Source organism: Phoca vitulina, unplaced genomic scaffold (assembly GCF_004348235.1).
Source record: "Phoca vitulina isolate PV1807 unplaced genomic scaffold, GSC_HSeal_1.0 scaffold46, whole genome shotgun sequence".
Lineage (NCBI taxonomy): Eukaryota > Metazoa > Chordata > Mammalia > Carnivora > Phocidae > Phoca > Phoca vitulina.
The window spans coordinates 3,094,176-3,115,883 of NW_022589749.1; the positions used below are offsets into that span (position 1 = coordinate 3,094,176).

General features: G+C 42.6%; 1 protein-coding gene across 2 annotated transcripts in view; it reads left to right on the forward strand.

The window, feature by feature from the left end:
• The first annotated feature begins 202 nt into the window (after nucleotides 1–202).
• The window catches only part of FBXO21 (F-box protein 21), a 45,715-nt gene continuing 24,209 nt past the window's right edge, over nucleotides 203–21,708 (forward strand). For both annotated transcript variants that reach the window (XM_032431259.1, XM_032431260.1), the window contains exons 1-7: nucleotides 203–441; nucleotides 1,318–1,453; nucleotides 4,278–4,372; nucleotides 10,877–10,998; nucleotides 13,457–13,603; nucleotides 13,887–14,023; nucleotides 14,970–15,106. In XM_032431259.1, the coding sequence (XP_032287150.1) occupies nucleotides 203–441; nucleotides 1,318–1,453; nucleotides 4,278–4,372; nucleotides 10,877–10,998; nucleotides 13,457–13,603; nucleotides 13,887–14,023; nucleotides 14,970–15,106 (1,013 nt within the window). The remainder of the gene's footprint in view (nucleotides 442–1,317; nucleotides 1,454–4,277; nucleotides 4,373–10,876; nucleotides 10,999–13,456; nucleotides 13,604–13,886; nucleotides 14,024–14,969; nucleotides 15,107–21,708) is intronic.

Here is a 21,708-nt window from a genome sequence, read left to right on the forward strand (position 1 = left end):
TATTACCGCGGGTTCGCAGCTCTCGGACCCACCGCGCAGTTGGCAAGAACCGGCTTCCCTCAGCCAGCCGCAGCCCGGGCCGAGAGGGTGTGGCCAAGAGCGCGGGCGGGGCGATCCGTGCGCCCGCCCCTCAAGGCAAGTGGGCGGGGCGAAGCGGGGCGCCCTGGCGCGCGCGCGCGGCGGGCCCAGGTACGCGGACAAGATGGCGGCGGCAGCGGTCGACAGCGCGATGGAGGTGGTGCCGGCGCTGGCGGAGGAGGCCGCGCCCGAGGCGGCGGGCCTCAGCTGCCTGGTCAACCTGCCCGGCGAGGTGCTGGAGTACATCCTGTGCAGCGGCTCGCTGACGGCCGCCGACATCGGCCGCGTCTCCAGCACCTGCCGGCGGCTGCGCGAGCTGTGCCAGAGTAGCGGGAAGGTGTGGAAGGAGCAGTTCCGGGTGAGGTGAGCCCGCCGCCCCGCCGCCCGCGCCCCCGCCCCGCGCCCCCCGGGCCCGGGCCTGGCCGGCCCACGCCGCCGCCTCCCTGCCCGCGCGCGGACCCTCTCCCCGGAGGCCACCCCCGGACCCCTGCCCGCGGACCGACAGACAAAGGCCTCCAGGCCGCCGGCTCCCCGGGCCCCTGGGGTCCACGCCGCGCGGACCCGCCGCTGCCCAAATTGCGCATCGGGAAGCGCCCGGCAGCCGGGGGCCCGCCGTAGAGGGTGACGACGGTAGGATCGCTGCTGATCCATCCTGCGCGCTTCTTTGTGCCCGACTCGGAGCTAAAATGTTTACATGGGTCCGGCGATGCAGTGATCCTAACAGCCCTTGGAGGAAGCGGACGCAGCATTGCCCGGTTGCGGGCGGAGAGCACAGATTTCGGTGTGGGACCCCGGATGAATCTGGCCGCGGCACACTTGCCGTATGACCTTGGGGGGGTAGCGACTTCCCTTTCTTTTGAGCCTCATTCATCGAGTTTACACGGTGATAATCAGACCTACCTTTTACTGTGGTTATTAAATGAGATGATGTGTAAGGAGCATTTATTTACACAGGGCCCGGCCCTTGGGAGGCGCGCGATCAATGTTAGCAGCCCTTGTCGTCACTATTATTGTTGTTGCAACTGTCCCCATTTTATAGATGGGGAGTGGAGACGGAGCATTCCTACTGCTACGCCAAGGTCACGCCGCGAGCTGCGTGCCGGGTGGAGATTTGAACTAGGGTCACCGCCAGGGCCCCTGGTGCCACTAACTGCTTTCCCTATTTCTCAAGGCTGCCTTCGATTCGTGTGTCTGCCTTTGAGTCTCCGTTAAGCTGAGAGGGTGTTTCTCTCCTTGTAGGTGGCCTTCCCTTATGAAACACTACAGCCCCACCGACTACGTCAATTGGTTGGAGGAGTATAAAGTTCGGCAAAAAGCTGGGTTAGAAGCCCGGAAGATTGTAGCCTCATTCTCAAAGAGGTTCTTTTCAGAGCACGTAAGGATCCGTTGATGTAGCTCCCCGCTTTTGCCTGCTAGTGGTGTGTGTCTGGGTCTGTAGGCATTAGCTCATCCAGCTTTCTGATACTCCTTTTTCAGTTCTCTCACAATCCCTGACTCACTTAGATGGCCGCAAGAGTCATTGTGTCCTTTTCCTCCCATCCAACAACACGAAGCCATTTGTCCCCGCCAGCTTTACTTTTCTAAAGCCAGAGAGAGGATGGGGGTGGAGAGGGAGGGAGGGACCCGCAGCACAATGTAGAGGGAATCCAGATCAGCATTATTTTTCCTGGAGGAGGCTAAACATATTTTTCACAGCCCCCGCTTGAGTTAGGGGATCATCAGTGATCGAACACTACAGATTTCGTTTGCCCAGTTGTTTTCCCAGAAGGGTTGGCAAAATTAATACGGTTTTTCTTCTCTGGCTTTGCAAGTTCTAACTAACCACTAGTGAATAGCATTGTTTCTTAAGGTAACAGAGGGTTGGAAGCTCTCTGTAAAGCAGAAGTATTACTACCTCAGTTAAATTATCTTGCATTCATTATCCCTGAAGAGTTTTTTTTTTTAATGTTGCTGAAATGCATGGGTTTTTGTAGTAGTTTTGTTTTCCCACAAAGCGTCTCAGAAGTTTCTATATCAGGTCATGATTCTTAACTTTTTGTAATTCCGGGAAGTAGTTCACACTAATATTTTAAATTTTTCTTTCTCTCTTTTTTTTTAAGATATCATTTATTTGACAGAGAGATAGAGCCAGAGAGCACAAACGAGTGAATGGCAGAGGGAGAGGGAGAAGCAGGCTCCCTACTGAGCAGGGCGCCCGATGCGATGCGGGGCTCCATCCCAGGACCCTGGGATCATGACCTGAGCCGAAGGCAGATGCTTAACTGACTGAGCCACCTAGGCACCCCTTAAATTTACTTCTGATTGAGGGCCTAGAAATAGAGCCAGTCTGATTGGGTTTGGGGTTTTTTGTTTGTTTTAAGTAAACTGTATGCCCAGTGTGGAGCCTGAACTTAGGACCCTGTGAGATCAAGAGTCGCATGCTCTACTGAGTGAGCCAGCCAGGTGCCTCTGATTTATTTTACTATCCTGGTTTACTGAAGATTAATTCCTCTTTTCTTACTTTCTTCCTTTCTTTTTTAAGATTTTTTTTTTTTTTAGATTTTATTTATTTATTTGACAGAGACACAGCGAGAGAGGGAACACAAACAAGGAGTGAGAGAGGGAGAAGCAGGCTTCCTTGGAGCAGGGTGCCTGATGAGGGGCTTGATCCCAGGACCCCGGGATCATAACCTGAGCCGAAGGCAGACGCTTAACGACTGAGCCACCCAGGCGCCCCAAGATTTTATTTTTAAGTAATTTCTACACTCAATGTGGGGCTTGAACTTACAACCATAAGATCAAGAGTTGTATGCTCTCCTGACTGGGCTAGCAAAGCACCCTGATTAATTCCTATTTTCTAATTTTAATTAATATTACTAAATGGAGTTCATACATGTGAATTGTTTTCAAGACTTTTCAAGTTTTGAAAGGGAAAATTTGAACTTTGGACAAATTTGAACTTACTCCCCTGTGGGGAATAAAACTAGATATACCCCATGTAATTCATTTCTTCCTTCCAGTCTGTCTTTTTCTTTCTTTCTTTCTTTCTCTCTTTCTCCCTCTCTCTCTTTCTTTCTTTTTTTCTTTCAGATTTTATTTATTTATTTAAGAGAGAAAGAGAGAGCAGGAGCCAGAGTGAGAGCAAGCAGGCGGTTGGCGGGAGCAGGGATGACACAAGCTAATTCCGGACTAAGCGCAGACCCGGACGCGGGTCTTGATCTCAGGACCCTGAGATCATGACCTGAGCTGAAATCAAGAGTGGGACGCTTAACTGACTGAGGAGCCCCTAGTGTAATTCATTTCTATAAATAAATTTTTGTTGATACTAAGATGGACAGAATTTATGTTCTATTCTGGATAAGCCATGCCCTGGCCAAAAGCATTCATATCAAATTTTAAAACTGGTACAGATGTGATTGCGCACACATATATTTGGGTGCTAGATGTATTTGATGCACTTGGTCATGGGCTACTAATTTGCATCCTGTTTCTAGTCCAGCTGGTTTTGTGTGCATTTTTAACAGCCTGTGTGTTTGTTTAATAATGATGAATTATTGTATTTTTTCCTTAGCTCCCTCTTTCCCTGTACCACTGCCTAATTAGAAATATGTCAAGGACTTTGAATATAGCAGGAATAGACTTAAGATTGATCTGTGGGTGGATGATTACTTTGGCTCAGGACCGTTATATTCGTGTGTTCTCTGCATGCACACAGGTTGACATGAAATTTCCTGGCTACTTTCAAAACAAAATGGGAGAAGTAATAGAATTTTAAAGCTTATTGGTACCACCACCTCAATTTACAGAGGAGAAAATAGGCCCAGTGGGTTAAGTGAGTTGCCCAAAGTACTAGGCTTCTCTCTGGTCCTCTGCTCCTACCTGAGTACAGCATAAATTGCATGAAATCACTGTTGTAAATTACGATATTTTGTATTTCTAATCCTTGTTTCAGAGCTATTTTTCTTCACATTAGAACTCTGAGTAATTTCAGAAATTCCAGACTATGAAAATATAATTAATTTACAACTGGGGCTGTAAGATCTGAACAAATTATTGTTACTCCACATGTTACTTTCCACCCATGGTGGGTGGTGCAGGATAGTGTAGGACAGCTGTTACCACTTCCATGCACATGAGCATCTTTGTTTGCAACTCAGATTTGTGAGAGTGACAGATTATTGCCTGTTATTGAGGCCTGTTTGTATATGTCTTCTTCATAGGTCCCTTGTAACGGTTTTAGTGACATTGAGAATCTTGAGGGACCAGAGATATTTTTTGAGGATGAATTGGTGTGTATCCTAAATATGGAAGGAAGGTAAGTCATACGTTTTAGCAGGGATTGTTTTTTGTTCATTCTAATAATGCCCAGAATTAACTGCTGTAATTTGTATGGGGCTCAACCCTGGGATCTGTTTTCCAAATATTTCATGTCTTGCCATCGTTATATTTTTGAAAAATTCTGTGTAAGTAATGTAAATACACTGAGACAATTGATATTTAAAGAAACCTTGCAAAAATCCTTTTGGAAGGAAAAGAGAATTAGTATTTACTCCTGGTATGGGTCAAACACTGTGCTCGGCACTCGTATCTGTTCCGTCATTTAGTAATATAAACTACCTTCCTTTATGACCTTTCCACCTACCATCACCAAATTTGTCTGTTATGGATTGAATTTTTTTCTTAATTTCTTAGGCATGTTTTAATTTAATGGAGGATTTTCTTATGATTTCTGAATTTTGTTAAGAAATGATCTTACTTTGGCCATGAACATTATTGGTATCTGATTGAACCTTTCCTTTATCTCTCCTGATCAAGAAGAATCCATCGTCTCTTGTTTGTTGTTTAAAATTTTTTATGCCTCATATGCTCTGCTGTGAAGGTTAATTTCCAGTTTACCTAAAAGATGACTTGGCTTCCGGTTTAACATACCTATGAAAAAGATTTTCTGCCCTAAAAGTTCTGGAAACTATTAGTGATAGAAGATAAGAAGGCTAGCTTTGCATCTTCCTTAAAGCTTATTGTGCGATAGCTCACGAACAAGGCATAGGATATTTTTCTTGTTTTTAAAGGGGTTTAGGAGAGAGAACTATCTATCAGGAACAACTGTAGGGGAGAGGTAAGATGTGCCACTATTCTAGGCCTTGGATGAGTTCAGATGCAGAGGTCATTTTTCTGTTTCTATTTTGGTTTATCTATAAATGAATTGAAGTATGATCTAATAGTCAGTATTGTGCAGCCTTAAAAATAAAAGCTGACCTGTTTTTTTTACATATGTGTGAGTATACTTTCAAATACTAAACATAATGTCATATATACTAAGTTTATTGGTTGTTCTGGTTTTGATTTGATGTTGAGTGCAGACTTTATTTTTTCTTGCTTATGCTGTTTCTCCATTCCTCCCCACTCCATTTGCATTGGCTTTCCCTGCCCCACCCCTGTAATTAATGAAGACCGCTTAGCCTATGTTCTAACGTGCTGATACACATCGATATATATGGGGGTGGAGGGAGATCATTTATTTCACAGAATTGTGATCATAAAATAGGTGCTTTTCTGTATCTTTTTTTTTTTCATTTAGCATTACCTTGTGGAAATCTAATCAACTGATAAAAAGTCAAATTCATTTTATTAATGGCTGTATACTCTTTTACAGTACATACTGTAATTTATTTAACTATCCCACTGTTGCTGAGTAACCACTTTCTTCTCCATCTTATGTTATTGTGGAGGGTGATGTTTTTTGTGGTCTCATTTCTAAGTAATAGGTTCCTGGGAATGAGCGTCTGAGGTCAGACTATAGAATGTTATCGAAAAACATAAAAGATAGCATGTCCTTGACTGGGGAGACTTACTGTTACAAAAATGTCATTCTTCTAAAATTAACACATAACCCTAGTGCCATTCCAATTAGGATCCAAAAAGAGTTTTGGGACAGGAGTTTTTTTGCTTTAATTGGATAATATTGTCATAAAATATGTCAAGAAGAATAAATTCACTAGATGAGCCAGAAAAAACAATTTTTAAATAATCACATTGTAAAACTTGCATCACTAGGTAATAGGACATAGATGAAGCTAGTTGTAACTGAAACAATGTTTAAATAGGAGTTGAGAGCTACATCAGTGACAAAGAATAATTCAGAAACGTGTCCCAGCATAAAAGATAATTTAATATATTTAAAGTCAGAGGGAAAAAGGTGGCCTATTTAATGGTTGTTATTGGAAATAGCTGAATGTTCATCTGGAAGAAAGTAAAACTGACATGATGTACAAAAATTAAGTTCCAAAAGATAAAATAACCTAAATTTTAAAATTATCACAATGAAAATCCATTAATAAAATAGCAGACTTTGTGTCTTATCTAGGGAGACCTACTTAACTAAGATTAATGAGACCGAAGCAATACAAGAATATAGACGGAGTTTTGCAATAAAAAATAAACTTCCTTTTGACCAAAGAAACTATAAAGAACGTTAATAGAATTCTTAAAATTTCTAAGAAGAAATTGAAAAAGATGCAAAAGAGGAGGACATTCACAGAAGAGCAGATCCAAAGGGCTGAGAATCCTGTAGATCTTTAAATTCACTCTGCAAAGAAATGTTAAATAACAACGAAATACTGATTTTTTTTTTTACTTAGATTGGCAAACATGACAATATGCACAGCCAGTTAAAAAAAAGCATAGTTATAGTCTTTTTAAAAATGAGTGTCACAGATATGTCACCTCTTGGCCTGACACACATTTTGAGCCTAAGACAGGGTTATTTTTAAATGAGAGGGAATACTTATATTTGTAAATATTTTGGGATGCTGGTGTTCTTGAAGGACCCTGTTTGTATTCATTCCTGGCAAATGCTTATTGTGCAAATATGGAAAGCATAGGAAGGAAGGATAGTTTTCCATAAATGCTGAAGCACCAATCTCTGGATATTTGAAAACAGATTGCATTTATGGTGTTCTGTGTGATCTTTAAAAAGAGTACATCTACAATAAAGATTTGAAACAAGATATTAAAAATGGCATACGCTGTACCTGAGAAAATGACCCAGAGTGACCATCACTGAGACATATTTCAGTAAACCTACTGGATTTTAAAGACAGAAAAGTCTTTTGGGCATCCAACCAAAAAAGATGAAGTCACTTATAAGGTTAAGAGAATCAGAATATCATCAGACTTTTCAACAATTGCTCTATGTCAGAGGGAAAAAGAGTAATATATTTAAGATGCTCAAGGATCAGAAATGTCAGCCAAGGATTTCTATATCCAGCCAAACTGACTTCCAAGTATAAAGGCTGCAGACAAACTTACCAACTTGCGAGGACTCCGGGACTTTTGAGCCCTTCGTGAGAAATGTGCTAGAAAATGAGCTTCAAACAACCAAAACAACCAGAGAGACACTGACACAGGACAATGGTGAGCATTAAATACGTATTTACTTGTAGAATTAAATCCAAGTGACAGTTAATAGGGTAAAAAGTATTGTATGTAATGGCCATAAGCCTTTGCAACATAGATCTAGTACAGTTGTTTAAAGAAATGAGCAGAGAATAGGGGAGAATGGAAACATATTTAGCTGTTTTCAGTACTCATCAAGGTGATGAAAATATTGGTCTTGTTATTCTGAGGCTGGGCATTTGTGTGTTTCTAAGATGTGGAATAAAGCAGACGAGTACCTAGGTGATCTAATTCATCTCTGGTATTCTAGAGAAGTGGGGTATTCTCGGAAGAAGAAAAGTTAGAGATACAAAATAGAAGATGGTAAAAACTGTTTAGTTCTGAATTTGATTTAGAAGTGTCAGTATGAATTCCTGAGATATATTTAAAAATATGTAGGGGGGTGTGTGTGGATATACACATAGATACACTAGGCTTACTATTTCTGTCCGTTGAAAAGGTCTAGAAACAATAACCAATCTAGTAGAAATGATGATCCCTAGTACCCAGATGGTGGTCTTGATATACCCTTTCCCATCAAAAGAAGCCACGATTGTGGGGAAAGGGCTGATTCTAGGTCTGATACAGGAATTGTAAAAAGATAAGTCCTGGAGCATCTTGGAAGTCTGGAACCAGATATCAGGAGAAGTACCAATATTTCATGTTGTGAGTGTTCAGGAGCCAACATGGAGAGGCTTCCATTGGCCAGAGATGTGATTTGAGCAGCAGTGTGGATAATCACTGGGATGGGTTGAAACGCACCAACCGTGTGTAGCTCTGTTAGTTCATCATAATACTCAGGAACAACTAATTGTTCACCTTTGGAGGATAATACGAATTCAAATTATTACTATTTTGAAAAACAAAAGGAAAGACACAAGCATTTGTCCTGCCTTTCCTATATATTGTGCCGTTGGGGGAATCAAATAGTGGATGAGGGGAAATTATTCCTTATAGAAATGCTCCAGCTAATAAATGAAGAAAGGATGGTGGAATTAGAATGTTACCACTTTGCAACCTCTAATGAATTAATGGACCTGGGCATTGAGGAGCAGTGGCTGCTTACATCACCGAAAGGGACAGCCAAGGCATGATTGCCTCCTGATGGAAGGACTTCCCTACCACCTGTGAAGTAGTCTTGCCAAATAAATGGAATCTGAATCTGATCAAGGGTCTACATCCAATTTACAGGAAATTCAGAAGACAGAAGAACATGTGAAACCATACCTTGTGGATGCAATCAACAAATTCCAGACTGTGGGAAACTGCAGGTCACACAACCAGGTTTCTTCAACAAATAAAGTGCAAGGGAAAGGAAAGATGGAGGGGGAGCCTGTGTGTTAAGAGACTTGAATGACCTCAAAATGGGCTAGACTAGAGTGTTCGGGGATGTACATTTGGTGAGGCAGTGATGAGCATGGAGGTGTGGGTTGTGATGGCTGTAGATGGGAGAGAGAGGGCCCTGGAGGGCTCTGGGGTGTCTGTGAAGTAGTTTCTCAGCCTGATTGGTAGGTACGAGGATGTTTGTCTTATAGTCATGCATTAAGCTTAATTCATGAAGCTGCTTATTTGTTTCATGCAGTTTTCTAGATTGACATACTTTACAACTCAAAGGTTAAAAGACTGGTAGAATCTAGCTCTGCCGATTTTCATTTACTAACTGAAGAGTGAGAGTCCCTTTTTTTTTTCTTTTTAAGATTTCATTTATTTTTTTGAGAACGAGCCAGAGAGAAAGCACAAGCAGGGTGGGGGAGGCAGAGACAGAGGGAGAGGGAGAAGCAGGCTCCCCACTGAGCAGGGAGCCCAATGTGGGTCTCAGTCCCAGGACCTGGAGATCATGACCCGAGCTGAAGGCAGTCACTTCACAGACTGAGCCACCCAGGCACCCCAGAGAGTTCTTTATTTCTGAAACCACACAGATAAACTAATCAGTGTCCCTCCTATTTCCCATGATCCCTGTGTACATTTGGAATATCTGGTGAAGCATTTCATTCACTTAGCAAGTATTTATTGAGCATCTGCTGTGTGCCAGACACTGTCCCAGGCACTGAGAATACACTAGTTAACAACACAGAAATGCTTACATTCTAGTGGGGGAGATAGTTACTAACCAAGTCAGATGATTTATTACATTAGAAGATGCAAATTGCTGTAAACAAATACTAATCAGGGAGGGGTATTTGGGGGTGAGGGGAGAAGGCCATACTCAAGATGACATTTGAATGAAAACCTGAAAGGAGGCGAGGGCGCAGATTGCAGATCTCCAGGAAAGGAATGTTCCAGTCAAGGAGCTGAGAGTGCTGAGGCCCGAGGTGAGCACCACCAGGCGTGATGAAGGAACAGCAGGGAAGCCAGTGTGACCGGAGGCCTGGTGGAGGCAGGGAAGAGCAGGAATTGAGGTCAGAGGGGTAATGGGGGAAGAGTTTAAAGGACCTCTTAGGTCATCGTTAGGACTTGGGCTTATACTTTGAGCGAGGTGGAAAACCCGTGGAGAATTTGGGGCAGAGGGTTTTTGTGCTGTGACTTAGCTAACTGAAGCACTCAGGCTGCTGTGTGGAGGGGAGACTGTAGAGGGGCAGGTTTGAAGCTGGGGGCTCAGTTCGGGGACTGGTACAATACAGACGAAAGATGATGGGGACTTAGATGAGTGAGTGGGAAGTGTTCACATGTCTGGTAGACTTTGAGATAGAACGAATAGCACAGGTGGATGGGTTGAATGTGGCCTCAGAGCAAGCAAGCAAGGAGGCCAGGAGAACTCCAAGGTTTTCGGCCTAATTGCAATGGCAGAGTTGCCTTTACCTGAGAGGGAGATAACTGGGAGGGGAAGCATGGGTAAGGAGTTCGCCAGATAACCAGGTGGGGTTGTGGAGGAGCAGTGGGATATACAGGTCTGGAGTTTAGAGGAGAAATGCGTACTGGAAGATAAACTGAGGGATGTCAGTGGAGATAATATTTGAAACCGTGAGATGGGATGAGATCACCATGGAGTGAGCGTAGAAAGAGAAAGCATTAGCCCAAGGCGTGAATTTCCTAAGGCAGGTCCCCAGGGGCCAGCGGATTACAGACACCTCACCCCTGGTTCCTGAGCTTCAGCCAGTTGCCCCGGCTTTTCAGCTCTCTCTTGGATTTCCTTTTAGTAAATCTGAAGCCAAACAGGTCAGTGTTTTCTTGGATTTCAGCACGAATGATCTAGTGTTAGTTACAAAGGCAAAGTCGTAAATTGTGCTGTCTGTTCCATGATAACAAGTGCTATGTGATCACGAACCAGTTATATTTTTCTTATTAAGTAGGCTTTTTACGTCCTGTGATTAGTGTGAAGTAAAAAATAACGTAATCGAAGGCTTTAGTACCTTGATTCTCATTGACTTGTCTGTTTGTTTTCCAGAAAAGCTTTGACCTGGAAATACTATGCTAAAAAAATTCTCTACTACCTACGCCAACAGAAAATTTTAAATAACTTGAAGGCATTTCTTCAGCAGCCTGATGACTATGAATCGTATCTTGAAGGTGAGGCTCTGACAGTGATCTTCCGATAGGCAGCTAAGCTGTCGCTCAGAACAGTAGTGGAGACTGTCCCTGAGGGTGGCACAGCGGAAAAGTGAACTGTGCTGCATGGGCTTGTGGAGGTTAGACAGGCAAAACTGCCAAACTTGAAGCTAAGATTTTGCCAGAATGTTTGGCTGTTCGCTGAAGAGACAGTGTTTTCTCAAGATGCACCGTCAGTTCAAAGCATGAGGCTGGTAATTTAGCTAATGAGGTTAAATTCCCTTTTTCTAAGCTTTGAAGCATCATGTCCAAATCAGAAATAAATTTGTCCAGTTTTGTCTCCGTGTGACCTCAAGCAAATCCCTTCACCTCCCTGGTTGGAGTTTAATGAGGACGAAGTATTCTTGTGCATCAGTGAGTCTGCTTGTCCATAATGAGAAGTGAGGAGAAAGAAGTCGAGTGGACAGACACGATGAAGGGAATAACTTTGTTCCTGCTAAGTCAGACAAGAACAAAATGTGACTTCATTTTTTTAAACTAATTTAAATTCCTAGCATATTGCATAAGCACTGCCATAAATTATGGTTATGAAGTGCAGATACGACTGTTCATTCACTTTCATTCCCTGCTCCCTGTGACTTACCCAGTTCATCCATTTTTTTTCTTTCCAGTGTTTCTTTCCAGTTTCCCCATTCTATTTGCGTGGTTGTGCCGATTGTCACCACCTCTCCCGGCAGCCGCTTTCTAGGTGGCACTTGCTTTCCTGAGCCTCAAGGCCGCTGACACCTAGCGCCAGTCCAGCCTGAAACCTGGCCTTTTCACCACTCCCGTGTGGCTGGCTGATTTCCTTTTTTTTTTTTTTTTTTTTTAAAATTAACTGCCTGCTTTTCAGTGCCTGCCATAATCTGGACCTCCCCGAAGCCCAGACCTTTGCCTGTTACTCTCAAAACACCCCCCTTTGCTCCAGCCAGGTCATTGTCTTCCTCCCGGCTTCGTATCTTCGTTAGTGTTACCCGTTTTTCTTAGAATTCCCTCTTAAATTCTGCGCGCCCGCGGAAATTCAGTTCAAATTTAACTTCCATTGAGTTTCTGCCGACTCCTGCAGCGCTTGCAGATTTTACCTGCCCCAGAAGCCATACGTGCAGTAGCGTTGACTAGTAAACCACAGTGTAGTGTCTGTCCAGGTGTGTGCATTTTGTTCTCCAACTGATCGTTAAGTTTCTTGTGTCTCTTGACCTTACATTATTACAATCACTGCGTACTCCACAGTGCCTAGTGCAGATTCTTGTGTAAAAGTCTCATCATCTAGAAGGAAGTGAAAAATCTCTTTGCATTGATTAAACTCAAACATCCTCACCACCCTGGAATCTTCTGTGCATCCTGGAGTGCAGAGTCCCCCATCTTCTGTTTATTCCACATAATTTGACAGGCTTTGTTTTCTGTAGCTTACTTATGAAGACGATGACTTTCTTTTTCATCTTCCAAATATAAAGTAACTCATCCAAATCAGTGCTGTAGGCACTGGGTAGCCATTGAAGGTTTTTGAGCAAGTAGTTGAGCAGGTGGAAGTCAGCTCCAGGGTTTTGATCCTTGGTGACTAACAAGAATAATCTGATAGCATTAATAGAGTCTAGGAATCATAGCATTAGGATGGAATGGACTTCAGCCAGCAGGTGAGGAAACCATCCCAAGAAAGCCCAGGAACCAATCCCTAGCTAAGGGGCAAAACTGGGACTAGGGTCCGAGTCTCTTGATGCCTGCTTGCAGCTCCTTGCAGTGTGAGTAGGGGGTCAAGAACCTGACCTCTTGAATTTAAAATGACTCCAAAAACAAGTCATAACTGCAGCTTCCCAAGTGAAAATGTCTTATAACCAAAAGATCAAGTCAGCCCTTTGGCATCTGGTTAGAAAATGGCCTCAGGCAGTAAAGAGCCGAGCTGGATTCCAGAGACAGTGTCTCCAGTGTACTTTGTACAAGTCTTTAGCTGCAGGTTCCCTGAGTGTTACTGTTTCTCTAATTCGAAAGTACAGTTCTCTCTGAAGTTCATTTACTGTTTCACCTTTGAGGGGTACAGTTTGTAGAAATCCCTCATTGAGGGCTTTCAACTTTTTTTTTTTTAAAGTAAAGGGACTATCTTATGCCATTATGTTTTCGGAGTTACTGGAAAGAGCTCCTTTATAGCATTTATTTCTCTTTGTAATAGAATATGGAAATATGTTGTGTATCATGCCCTTTTTTGAGTCCATAACCTTTGAGAGAGGATTTGGTTTATTTTTTAAAAATAAAGTGTTTAAACTCCTTTGTTTTGAGAATGTGGCTCCTTCTCCATGTATCAGCAGCAAGGTCTGTCATCCACGAACAAAGCTTATCTGCTAGGATGGTGCAAAGAACTATGGCCCCAGGTGTCTGAGCTAAATGAGCAACTGAGAGGAAAAGGGTAAAAATAGGACCTTCCTCAGTAATTCCTGTTCGTTTGCAGGTGCTGTATATATTGACCAGTACTGCAATCCTCTCTCTGACATCAGCCTCAAAGATATCCAGGCCCAGATTGACAGCATCGTGGAGCTTGTTTGCAAAACCCTCCGGGGCATCAACAGTCGACACCCCAGCTTGGCCTTCAAGGCAGGTGTGGAATTGCTTTGGATCCAACTGTATTTGCAAAAGAAAACCTTGCAGAGGATTTGTGGATATGAGAAACTCTGCAGGATGTTTCTGTTACGCCACCAGAAAAGCAGTTAATGACACCACCATGTTCACCTGGAAATGCGAAAGACTTTAAGTTCATATTCGTTTCTCCACCCTGGACTGGCGGCACCTGCTGGGTCCTTTTGGGAGACTGGTACGGGTTTGGGACACTGGTCACAACGTGGGGAGTGCTTGTGTCCTCAGAGTAGATCTCTGTGTTTCAGGTGAATCCTCCATGATAATGGAGATAGAACTCCAGAGCCAGGTGCTGGATGCCATGAACTATGTCCTTTACGACCAACTCAAGTTTAAGGGGAACCGGATGGATTACTATAATGCCCTCAACTTGTACATGCACCAGGTAAATGCGGGTGAATTAAAACAGAATAATATGTATTTTTTAAGCTAATTTCTGACAAATTGTATCATTTTTGAGGGCAAATATATTGTCTTTTCATCTCTCAATGCCCGGTGAAATGCATTTTTGCCTCTACCATCAGGTTATTGCTATGGGTTTTTATTTTTCTCTGTGTGAAAACCCTTGAGATCATTTCCTGTCTAGAAATAGGTATTTCTCTTACTTTGTTTGGTCAGTTTGTATCTTACGAACACAAAACCGTGAAACTAATCAGGTCTGTTTTCTGCACTGGCCTCTAGAATGGCCAGAGGAAATTTGGCCGGCCATATCATTGATACTTTTAGTTTTAATGTGCTTCGTCCTTAGCACCGTTTTCAAATCTATTCTGTTGCCCCATATGTACCTTAAATTTTTTCTGTCATATTTTACACACTTTCCTTGAAATGGCCTTTCATTCTTTTTGGAAGAAGCACACCTTAAATCACAGATCTGCAAACTTTCTCTGTCAAGGGCCAGACGTTTTGGCTCTGCAGGCCATATGCTTTGTGTCCTCAGTGCTCAGTCTGCCACTGGAGTTGAAAGGAGACATGGACATTGCAAAAACAATGAGTGTGGCTGTGTTCCCATGAAACCTTCTATACGGACATGGAAATGTGAATTTCATGTAATTTTTATGTGTCACGAAATAGTATTCTTTTGACGATTTTTCTAAAACACTAAAAAATGTTAAAACTCTTCTTATGCAGGCCATACAAAAACAGGCGATGGACTAGATTTTGGCCCACAGACTGCAGTTTGCAGACCCCCGATCTAAATAAATCAAATATTGCTCCACAGAAACCTAACGTCATTCCCGATGCACAGTGGGGGCCCTGTAAGAACTCTGCGTTGCAGGAATGACAAGGTCTGGTTCCTTTCCATGAAGCTAAAGGATTTTTTTCTCCTTTAGGTTTTGATTCGCAGAACAGGAATCCCGATCAGCATGTCTCTGCTCTACTTGACAATTGCCCGGCAGTTGGGGGTCCCACTGGAACCTGTCAACTTCCCCAGTCACTTCTTGTTAAGGTGGTGCCAGGGTGCAGAAGGGTGAGCCACCTATGCCACATTGTGATTGGGCCTCAGGATTCACTCCCATGGTGCTGAGAGGAAGAGCAGGAACTGAACAGAGAGGTTCACCAGAGCACTGGGGGTGGGCCAGCTGTCTGGTTCCTTGGCCATCAGTGTCGAGAGTCTGGTTCTGGGAGAAGGGCACTCTGGATTTCTGTGTATTCTTTCTTAAAGCTGCATGTGAATTTACAATTCTCTCTCTCTATAAAGAGTAGGACTAGGAGCTCAGGGTTTTGGGTGGGTCTCTTAAGTCCCTTGTTGCAAAGCAGATCAGATCAAAGAGGTTTTTTGTTTTAAGGAATTTTGCTTATTTTTTTTTTTAAAGTGTTTATTTAAATTCCAGGTAGTTAACATACAGTGTAATATTAGTTTCAGGTGATTTAGCACTTCTTTAGACTATCCAGTGCTCATCACAAGTGCATGCCCTAATCCCCATCACCTATTTCATCCTTCCCACCACGCCCCACCCACCTCCCCTCTGGTAACCATCAGCTTGTTCTCTGTAGTTAATAGTCTGTTTCTTGGTTTGTCTCTCTTTTTTTTTCCCCTTTGCTCTTCTCTTTGTTAAATTCCACATATGAGTGAAATCATATGGTATTTGTCTTTTTCTGACTGACTTATTTTGCTTAGCTTTACATCCATCCATGTTGTTGCAAATGGCAAGATTTCATTCTTTTTTTTTTTTTTTTTTTTTAAAGATTTTATTTATTTGAGAGAGAGAATGAGATAGAGAGAGCACATGAGAGGAGGGAGGGTCAGAGGGAGAAGCAGACTCCCCGCTGAGCAGGGAGCCCGATGCGGGACTCGATCCAGGGACTCCAGGATCATGACCTGAGCCGAAGGCAGTCGCTTAACCAACTGAGCCACCCAGGCGCCCAAGATTTCATTCTTTTTTATGGCTGAGTAATATTCCATTGTGTATACCACTTCTTTCTCCACTTACCTGTTGATGGACACTTGGGCTGTTTCCACAGTTTGGCTATTGTAGAGAATGCTGCTATAAACACATCCACAGCAACGCATGTTGTTTCCTGTGTTACTGAGTTTAGCCATTCTGACAGGTGTGAGGTGATGGCTCCTTATAGATTTGATTTGCATTTCTCTAATAATGAGTGATATTGAACATCTTGTCATGTGTCTGTTGGCTATCTGGATGTCTTCTTTGAGAAAATGTCTATTCATGTCTTCTGCCCAGTGTTTAACTGGATCATTCGTTTTTTTGGGTGCTGAGTTTTGTAAGGGTTTGTTGTTTATATTTTTTGATAATCTCTACACCCAACGCAGGGCTCAAACTCACAACCCCGAGATCAAGAGTCGCACACTTCACTGACTGAGCCAGCCAGGCACCCCAATATAAGTTCTTTATAGGTTTTGGATACTAACCCTTTATCAGATGTGTCATTTGCAAATATCTTCTCCCATTCCATAGGTTGCCTTTTGGTTTTGTTGATTATTTCCTTCACTGTACAGAAGCTTTTTATTTTGATGAAATCCCAGTAGTGTATTTTTGCTTTTGTTTCCCTTGCCTCAGGAGACGTATCTAAAAAGAAGTTGCTATGGCTGACGTCAGAGAGGTTACTGCCTGTGTTCTCTAGGATTTTAATGGTTTCATATTTCACATTTAAGTCTTTCATCCATTTTGAACTTTTTGTATTTGACTCTTTTGCATATTGCTGTCCAGTTTTCCCAACACCATTTGTTGAAGAGACTGTCTTTTTCCCACTGGATGTTCTTTCCTGCTTTGTCAAAGTTTAATTGACCATATAATAGTGGGTTTATTTCTGGGTTTTCTGTTCTGTTCTATTGATCTGTGTGTCTGTTTTTGTGCCAGTGCCATTTGTAATATACTTGTAATACACAGCTTTGTAATATGCTTGAAGTCTGGAATTGTGATGCCTCCAGCTTTGCTTTGCCTTTTCAAGGTTGCTTTGGCTATTTGGGGTCTTTTGTAGTTCCATACAAATTTTAAGATTGTTTGTTCTAGCTCTGTGAAAAATGCTAGTGGTATTTTGATAGGGATTGTATTAAATGTGTAGATTGCTTTGGGTAGTATAGACATTTTAACAATATTTGTTCTTCCAACGCATGAACATGGGATGCCTTTTCTTTGTGTCATCTTTGATTTCTTTCATCAGTGTTTTATAGTTTTCAGAGTACAGGTCTTTCACTTCTTTGGTTAGGTTTATTCCTAAGTATCTTACTGGTTTGGGTGCAATTGTAAATGGAATTGATTCCTTATTTTCTCTTTCTGCTGCTTCATTTTTGGTGTATAGAAATGCAACAGATTTCTGTAGGTGGATTTTGTATCCTGTGACTTCACTGAATTCGTGTATCAGTTCTAGCAGTTACTTTGGTGGAATCTTTTGGGTTTTCTATATAGAGTATTGTGTCGTCTGCAAATAGTGAAAGTTTGACTTCTTCCTTGCCCGTTTGGATGCCTTTCATTTCTTTTTGTGTCCCATAGCTGTGGCTAGGACTTCCAGTACTATGTTAAGTGACAGTGGTGAGAGTGGACATCCTTGTCTTGTTCCTGACCGTAGAGGAAAAGCTCTCTGTTTTTCCCCATTGAGGATGATATTAGCTGTGGGTTTTTCATATATGGTCTTTATATTATGTTGAGGTATGTTTTCTCTAAACCTACTTTGTTGAGTGTTTTTATCATGAGTGGATGTTTATTTTGTCAAGTGCTTTTTCTGCATCTATTGAAATGATCATCTGGTTCTTTTCTTTTATTAATGTGGTGTATCACATTGATTGATTTGTGACTATGGAACCACCTTGCAACCCAGGAATAAATCCCACTTGATTGTAGTGAATGATTCTTTTAATGTATTGTTAGATTCGGTTTGCTAGTATTTTGTCGAGAATTTTTGCATCCATGTTCTTCAAGGATACTGGCCTGTAGTTCTGTTTTTGTTTTAAGATTTTATTTGAGAGAAAGAGAGCGTGTGCCCACACGCATGCACACATGTGCACCAATGTGGGGAGGGACAGAAGGGGAGGGAGAACTAACTCCGTGCTGAGCGTGGAGCCTGACTCAGGGCTCAGTCTCATGACCCTGTGATCATGACCCCAGCCGAAATCGAGTCTGATGCTCAACTGACTGAGCCACCCAGGCGCCCTTTTAGTTCTCTTTTTTAGTGGAGTTTTTATCTGGCTTTGGAATCAAGGTAGTGCTGGCCTCATAGAAGGAATTTGGAAGTTTTCCTTCCTTTTCTATTTTTTGGAATAGTTTAAGAAGAATAAGTAGTAACTCTTCTTTAAATGTTTGGTTAGAGGGGCGCCTGGGTGGCTCAGTCGTTAAGCGTCTGCCTTCGGCTCAGGTCATGATCCCGGGGTCCTGGGATCGAGCCCCACATCGGGCTCCCTGCTCCGTGGGAAGCCTGCTTCTCCCTCTCCCACTCCCCCTGCTTGTGTTCCTTCTCTCATTTTGTCTGTCTCTGTCAAATAAATAAATAAAATCTTAAAAAAATAAAAAAAAATAAATGGTAGAATTTACCTGTGAAGTCATCTGGCCTTGGACTTTGTTGGGAGATTTTTTTTTTTTATTAGTGATTCAGTTTCTTTGCTGGTTATTGCTCTGTTCAAGTTTTCTATTTATTTCTGTTTGTTTTGGTAGTTTACATGTTTCTAGGAATTTATCCGTTTCTTCCAGATTGTCTGATTTGGTGACATATAATTTTTCATATTCTCTTACAATTGTATATATTTCTATGGTGTTGGTTGTTATTTCTCCTGTCTCATTGGTGATTTTATTTATTTGGGTCCTTTCTCTTTTGAAAAGTCTGGCTAGAGGTTTATCAATTTTATTAATTTTTTTCAAAGAACCAATACCTGGTTTCATTAATCTGTTCTACCAGGGGTTTTTTTGGTTTGTTTCTGTATCGTTTACTTCTCCTCTAATCTTTCTTATTTCCCTTCTTCTGCTGACTTTAGGTTTCATTTCTTGTTCTTTTTCTATCTCCTTTAGGGGTAAGGTTGGATTGTTTATTTGAGATTTTTCTTGCTTCTTAAGGTATTATATTGCTTTATTGCTGTATACTTTCCTCTTATGACCACCTTTGCTACATCCCAGAGGTTTTGGACAGTTGTGTTTTCATTTTCATTTATTTTCATGTATTTTTTTTTTTTTTTTTAAAGATTTTATTTATTTGACAGAGACACAGTGAGAGAGGGAACACAAGCAGGGGGAGTGGGAGAGGGAGAAGCAGGCTCTCCGCTGAGCAGGGAGCCCGATGCGGGGCTCGATCCCAGGACCCTGGGATCATGACCTGAGCCGAAGGCAGGCGCTTAACGACTGAGCCACCCAGGCGCCCCTTTCATGTATTTTTTTAATTTCTTCCTTGATTTCCTGGTTGACCCATTCATTGTTTAGTAACATGTTATTTATCTCCACATATTTGTGGTCTCTCCAAATTTTTTCTTGTGGTTGACTTCACGTTTCATAGTGTTGTGATCAGAAAAGATGCATGGTATGGTCTCAATCTTTTTGTATTTGTTGAGGCCTGATTTGTGACCCAGTATGTGATGTGTTCTGGAGAATGTCTCATGTGTACTTAAAAAGAATGTGTATTCTGCCGTTTTAGGATGAAGTGTTCTGAATATATCTGTGAAGTCCATCTAGACCAAAGAGTTCTTAAAGAAAGTCTTACTTTGTAGTCTTCCATTAAATCTCCCCTCCCCCACCAGAGAGAGAAGTGGGGGAGGGCACAGAAGAAGGTGGGGGAGAGGACAGAGTAGCTACGTTCTCACTCATGTGCAAAGCAAATGCTTGATTTCTTATCAGCTGGAGATTAGCTTTTCTGAGTTCACCAAATAGGCAGAACTGTCTTCTCATTAAATGTGCCATTTAGAGGAAAAAGAAACAACGTTATTGAATTATATCCTGTTCTTTGAATGACCGTGATACCCTCTGGTGAGTGGAATAATAGAAAATACCTGAGCTTTGAAGTCGGGCAGAGTTCAGACCTCAGCTTCCTCTGAGCCTGTTTTTTACTCTGTGAAAATGGAGCACACGTTTTTCAAGTGGTTTGGAGGATTGAGATGACCCAGTGCTTTACACATCTAGTAGAATTTGTTATGCATACCTAGAAGAAAGGTGTAACTCATCTCTGTATTTCGTTTTGTTTTTTTTTTTTAAGATTTATTTATTTGAGGGGCGCCTGGGTGGCTCAGTCGTTAAGCGTCTGCCTTCGGCTCAGGTCATGATCCTGGGGTCCTTGATTGAGCCCTGCATCGGGCTCCCTGCTCCGTGGGAAGCCTGCTTCTCCCTCTCCCACTCCCTCTGCTTGTGTGCCCTCTCTCACTTTGTCTCTCGCTGTCAAATAAATAAAATCTTTTTAAAAAAAAGATTTATTTATTTGAGAGAGAGCGTGCACACATAAGGTGGGGGAGGGGCAGAGGGCAAAGGAGAGAGAGAATCTCAAGCAGACTCCACACTCAGTGTGGAGCCTGACTTCGGGGCTCCATCCCAGGATCCTGAGATCATGACCTGAGCCGAAATCAAGAGTCAGACATCCGCTCAACCAGCTGAGCCACCCAGGCGCCCCACTCGTCTCTGTACTTCTGCACCTAGTTTAAGAAATAAAACACTTGGGGCACCTGGGTGGCTCAGTCGTTAAGCGTCTGCCTTCGGCTCAGGTCGTGATCCCAGGGTCCTGGGATCGAGCCCCACTTCGGGCTCCCTGCTCCGCGGGAAGCCTGCTTCTCCCTCTCCCACTCCCCCTGCTTGTGTCCCCTCTTTCGCTGTGTCTCTCTCCGTCACATAAATAAATAAAATCTTTAAAAAAAAAAAAAAAAAGAAATAAAACACTTATCGTTGGAACCTCCTGGGTATGCTTCCTCATCCCCTTCTTCCTCCTCTGCAGAGATATCCACCAGTTAATCTGAAAGTTTTGTTATTTCCATGCAAATTTTTATAGTTTATTACATATGTATATTTCCTTAAATGGTATGTATGGGCTTCCCTTCTTTTCCAAATATCTATTTCTGAAAATGTGTTGCATGGCTTCTTTTTTGGATAGCAGACACCCATTTTCCGTTACTGTAAATGGGAAATATGCTTTTTCAGCCCATTCTCTCTCCCTAAATAACCCGACCAATTTCCCCAAATACCTCAAAAATATTCTTAAATGACCATGTAATAATCCACCAAGGATCTCTGCGTGATATAAAGCATTTAAAACTCCAATTACCGTATTATTTGCCATAGTAACTTATTGCTGGGTACAGTTGTGCGTGGTAACTGTCGTTCTCCCTTCGGCTACAGCGGATGTACCGCAGCAGTGCAGCTGAGCAGTGAAGTAGTTTGTTAGCACCCCAGGCACCTGGCAGGAGTAAGCACTGAGCCCCCGGCTGGGTCCTCGGGAAAGGGGAAGCCGGTGAGAATAGTGGGGGATACACCGCTCGTGAAGCGTCAGCGGGGCTGTGGGCCCTCCACGTCCTCACTTCCACCCACGTTCCTCGTGCCTTTGGTCGCGGCTCTGTCCCTGCGCCAAGGCCATATTGTCTTACTTACTGTAACTTTATCATTAACCGCTACCCACTGGTCAGACCCCCATCGAGTTCTTCAAAATTCCCTT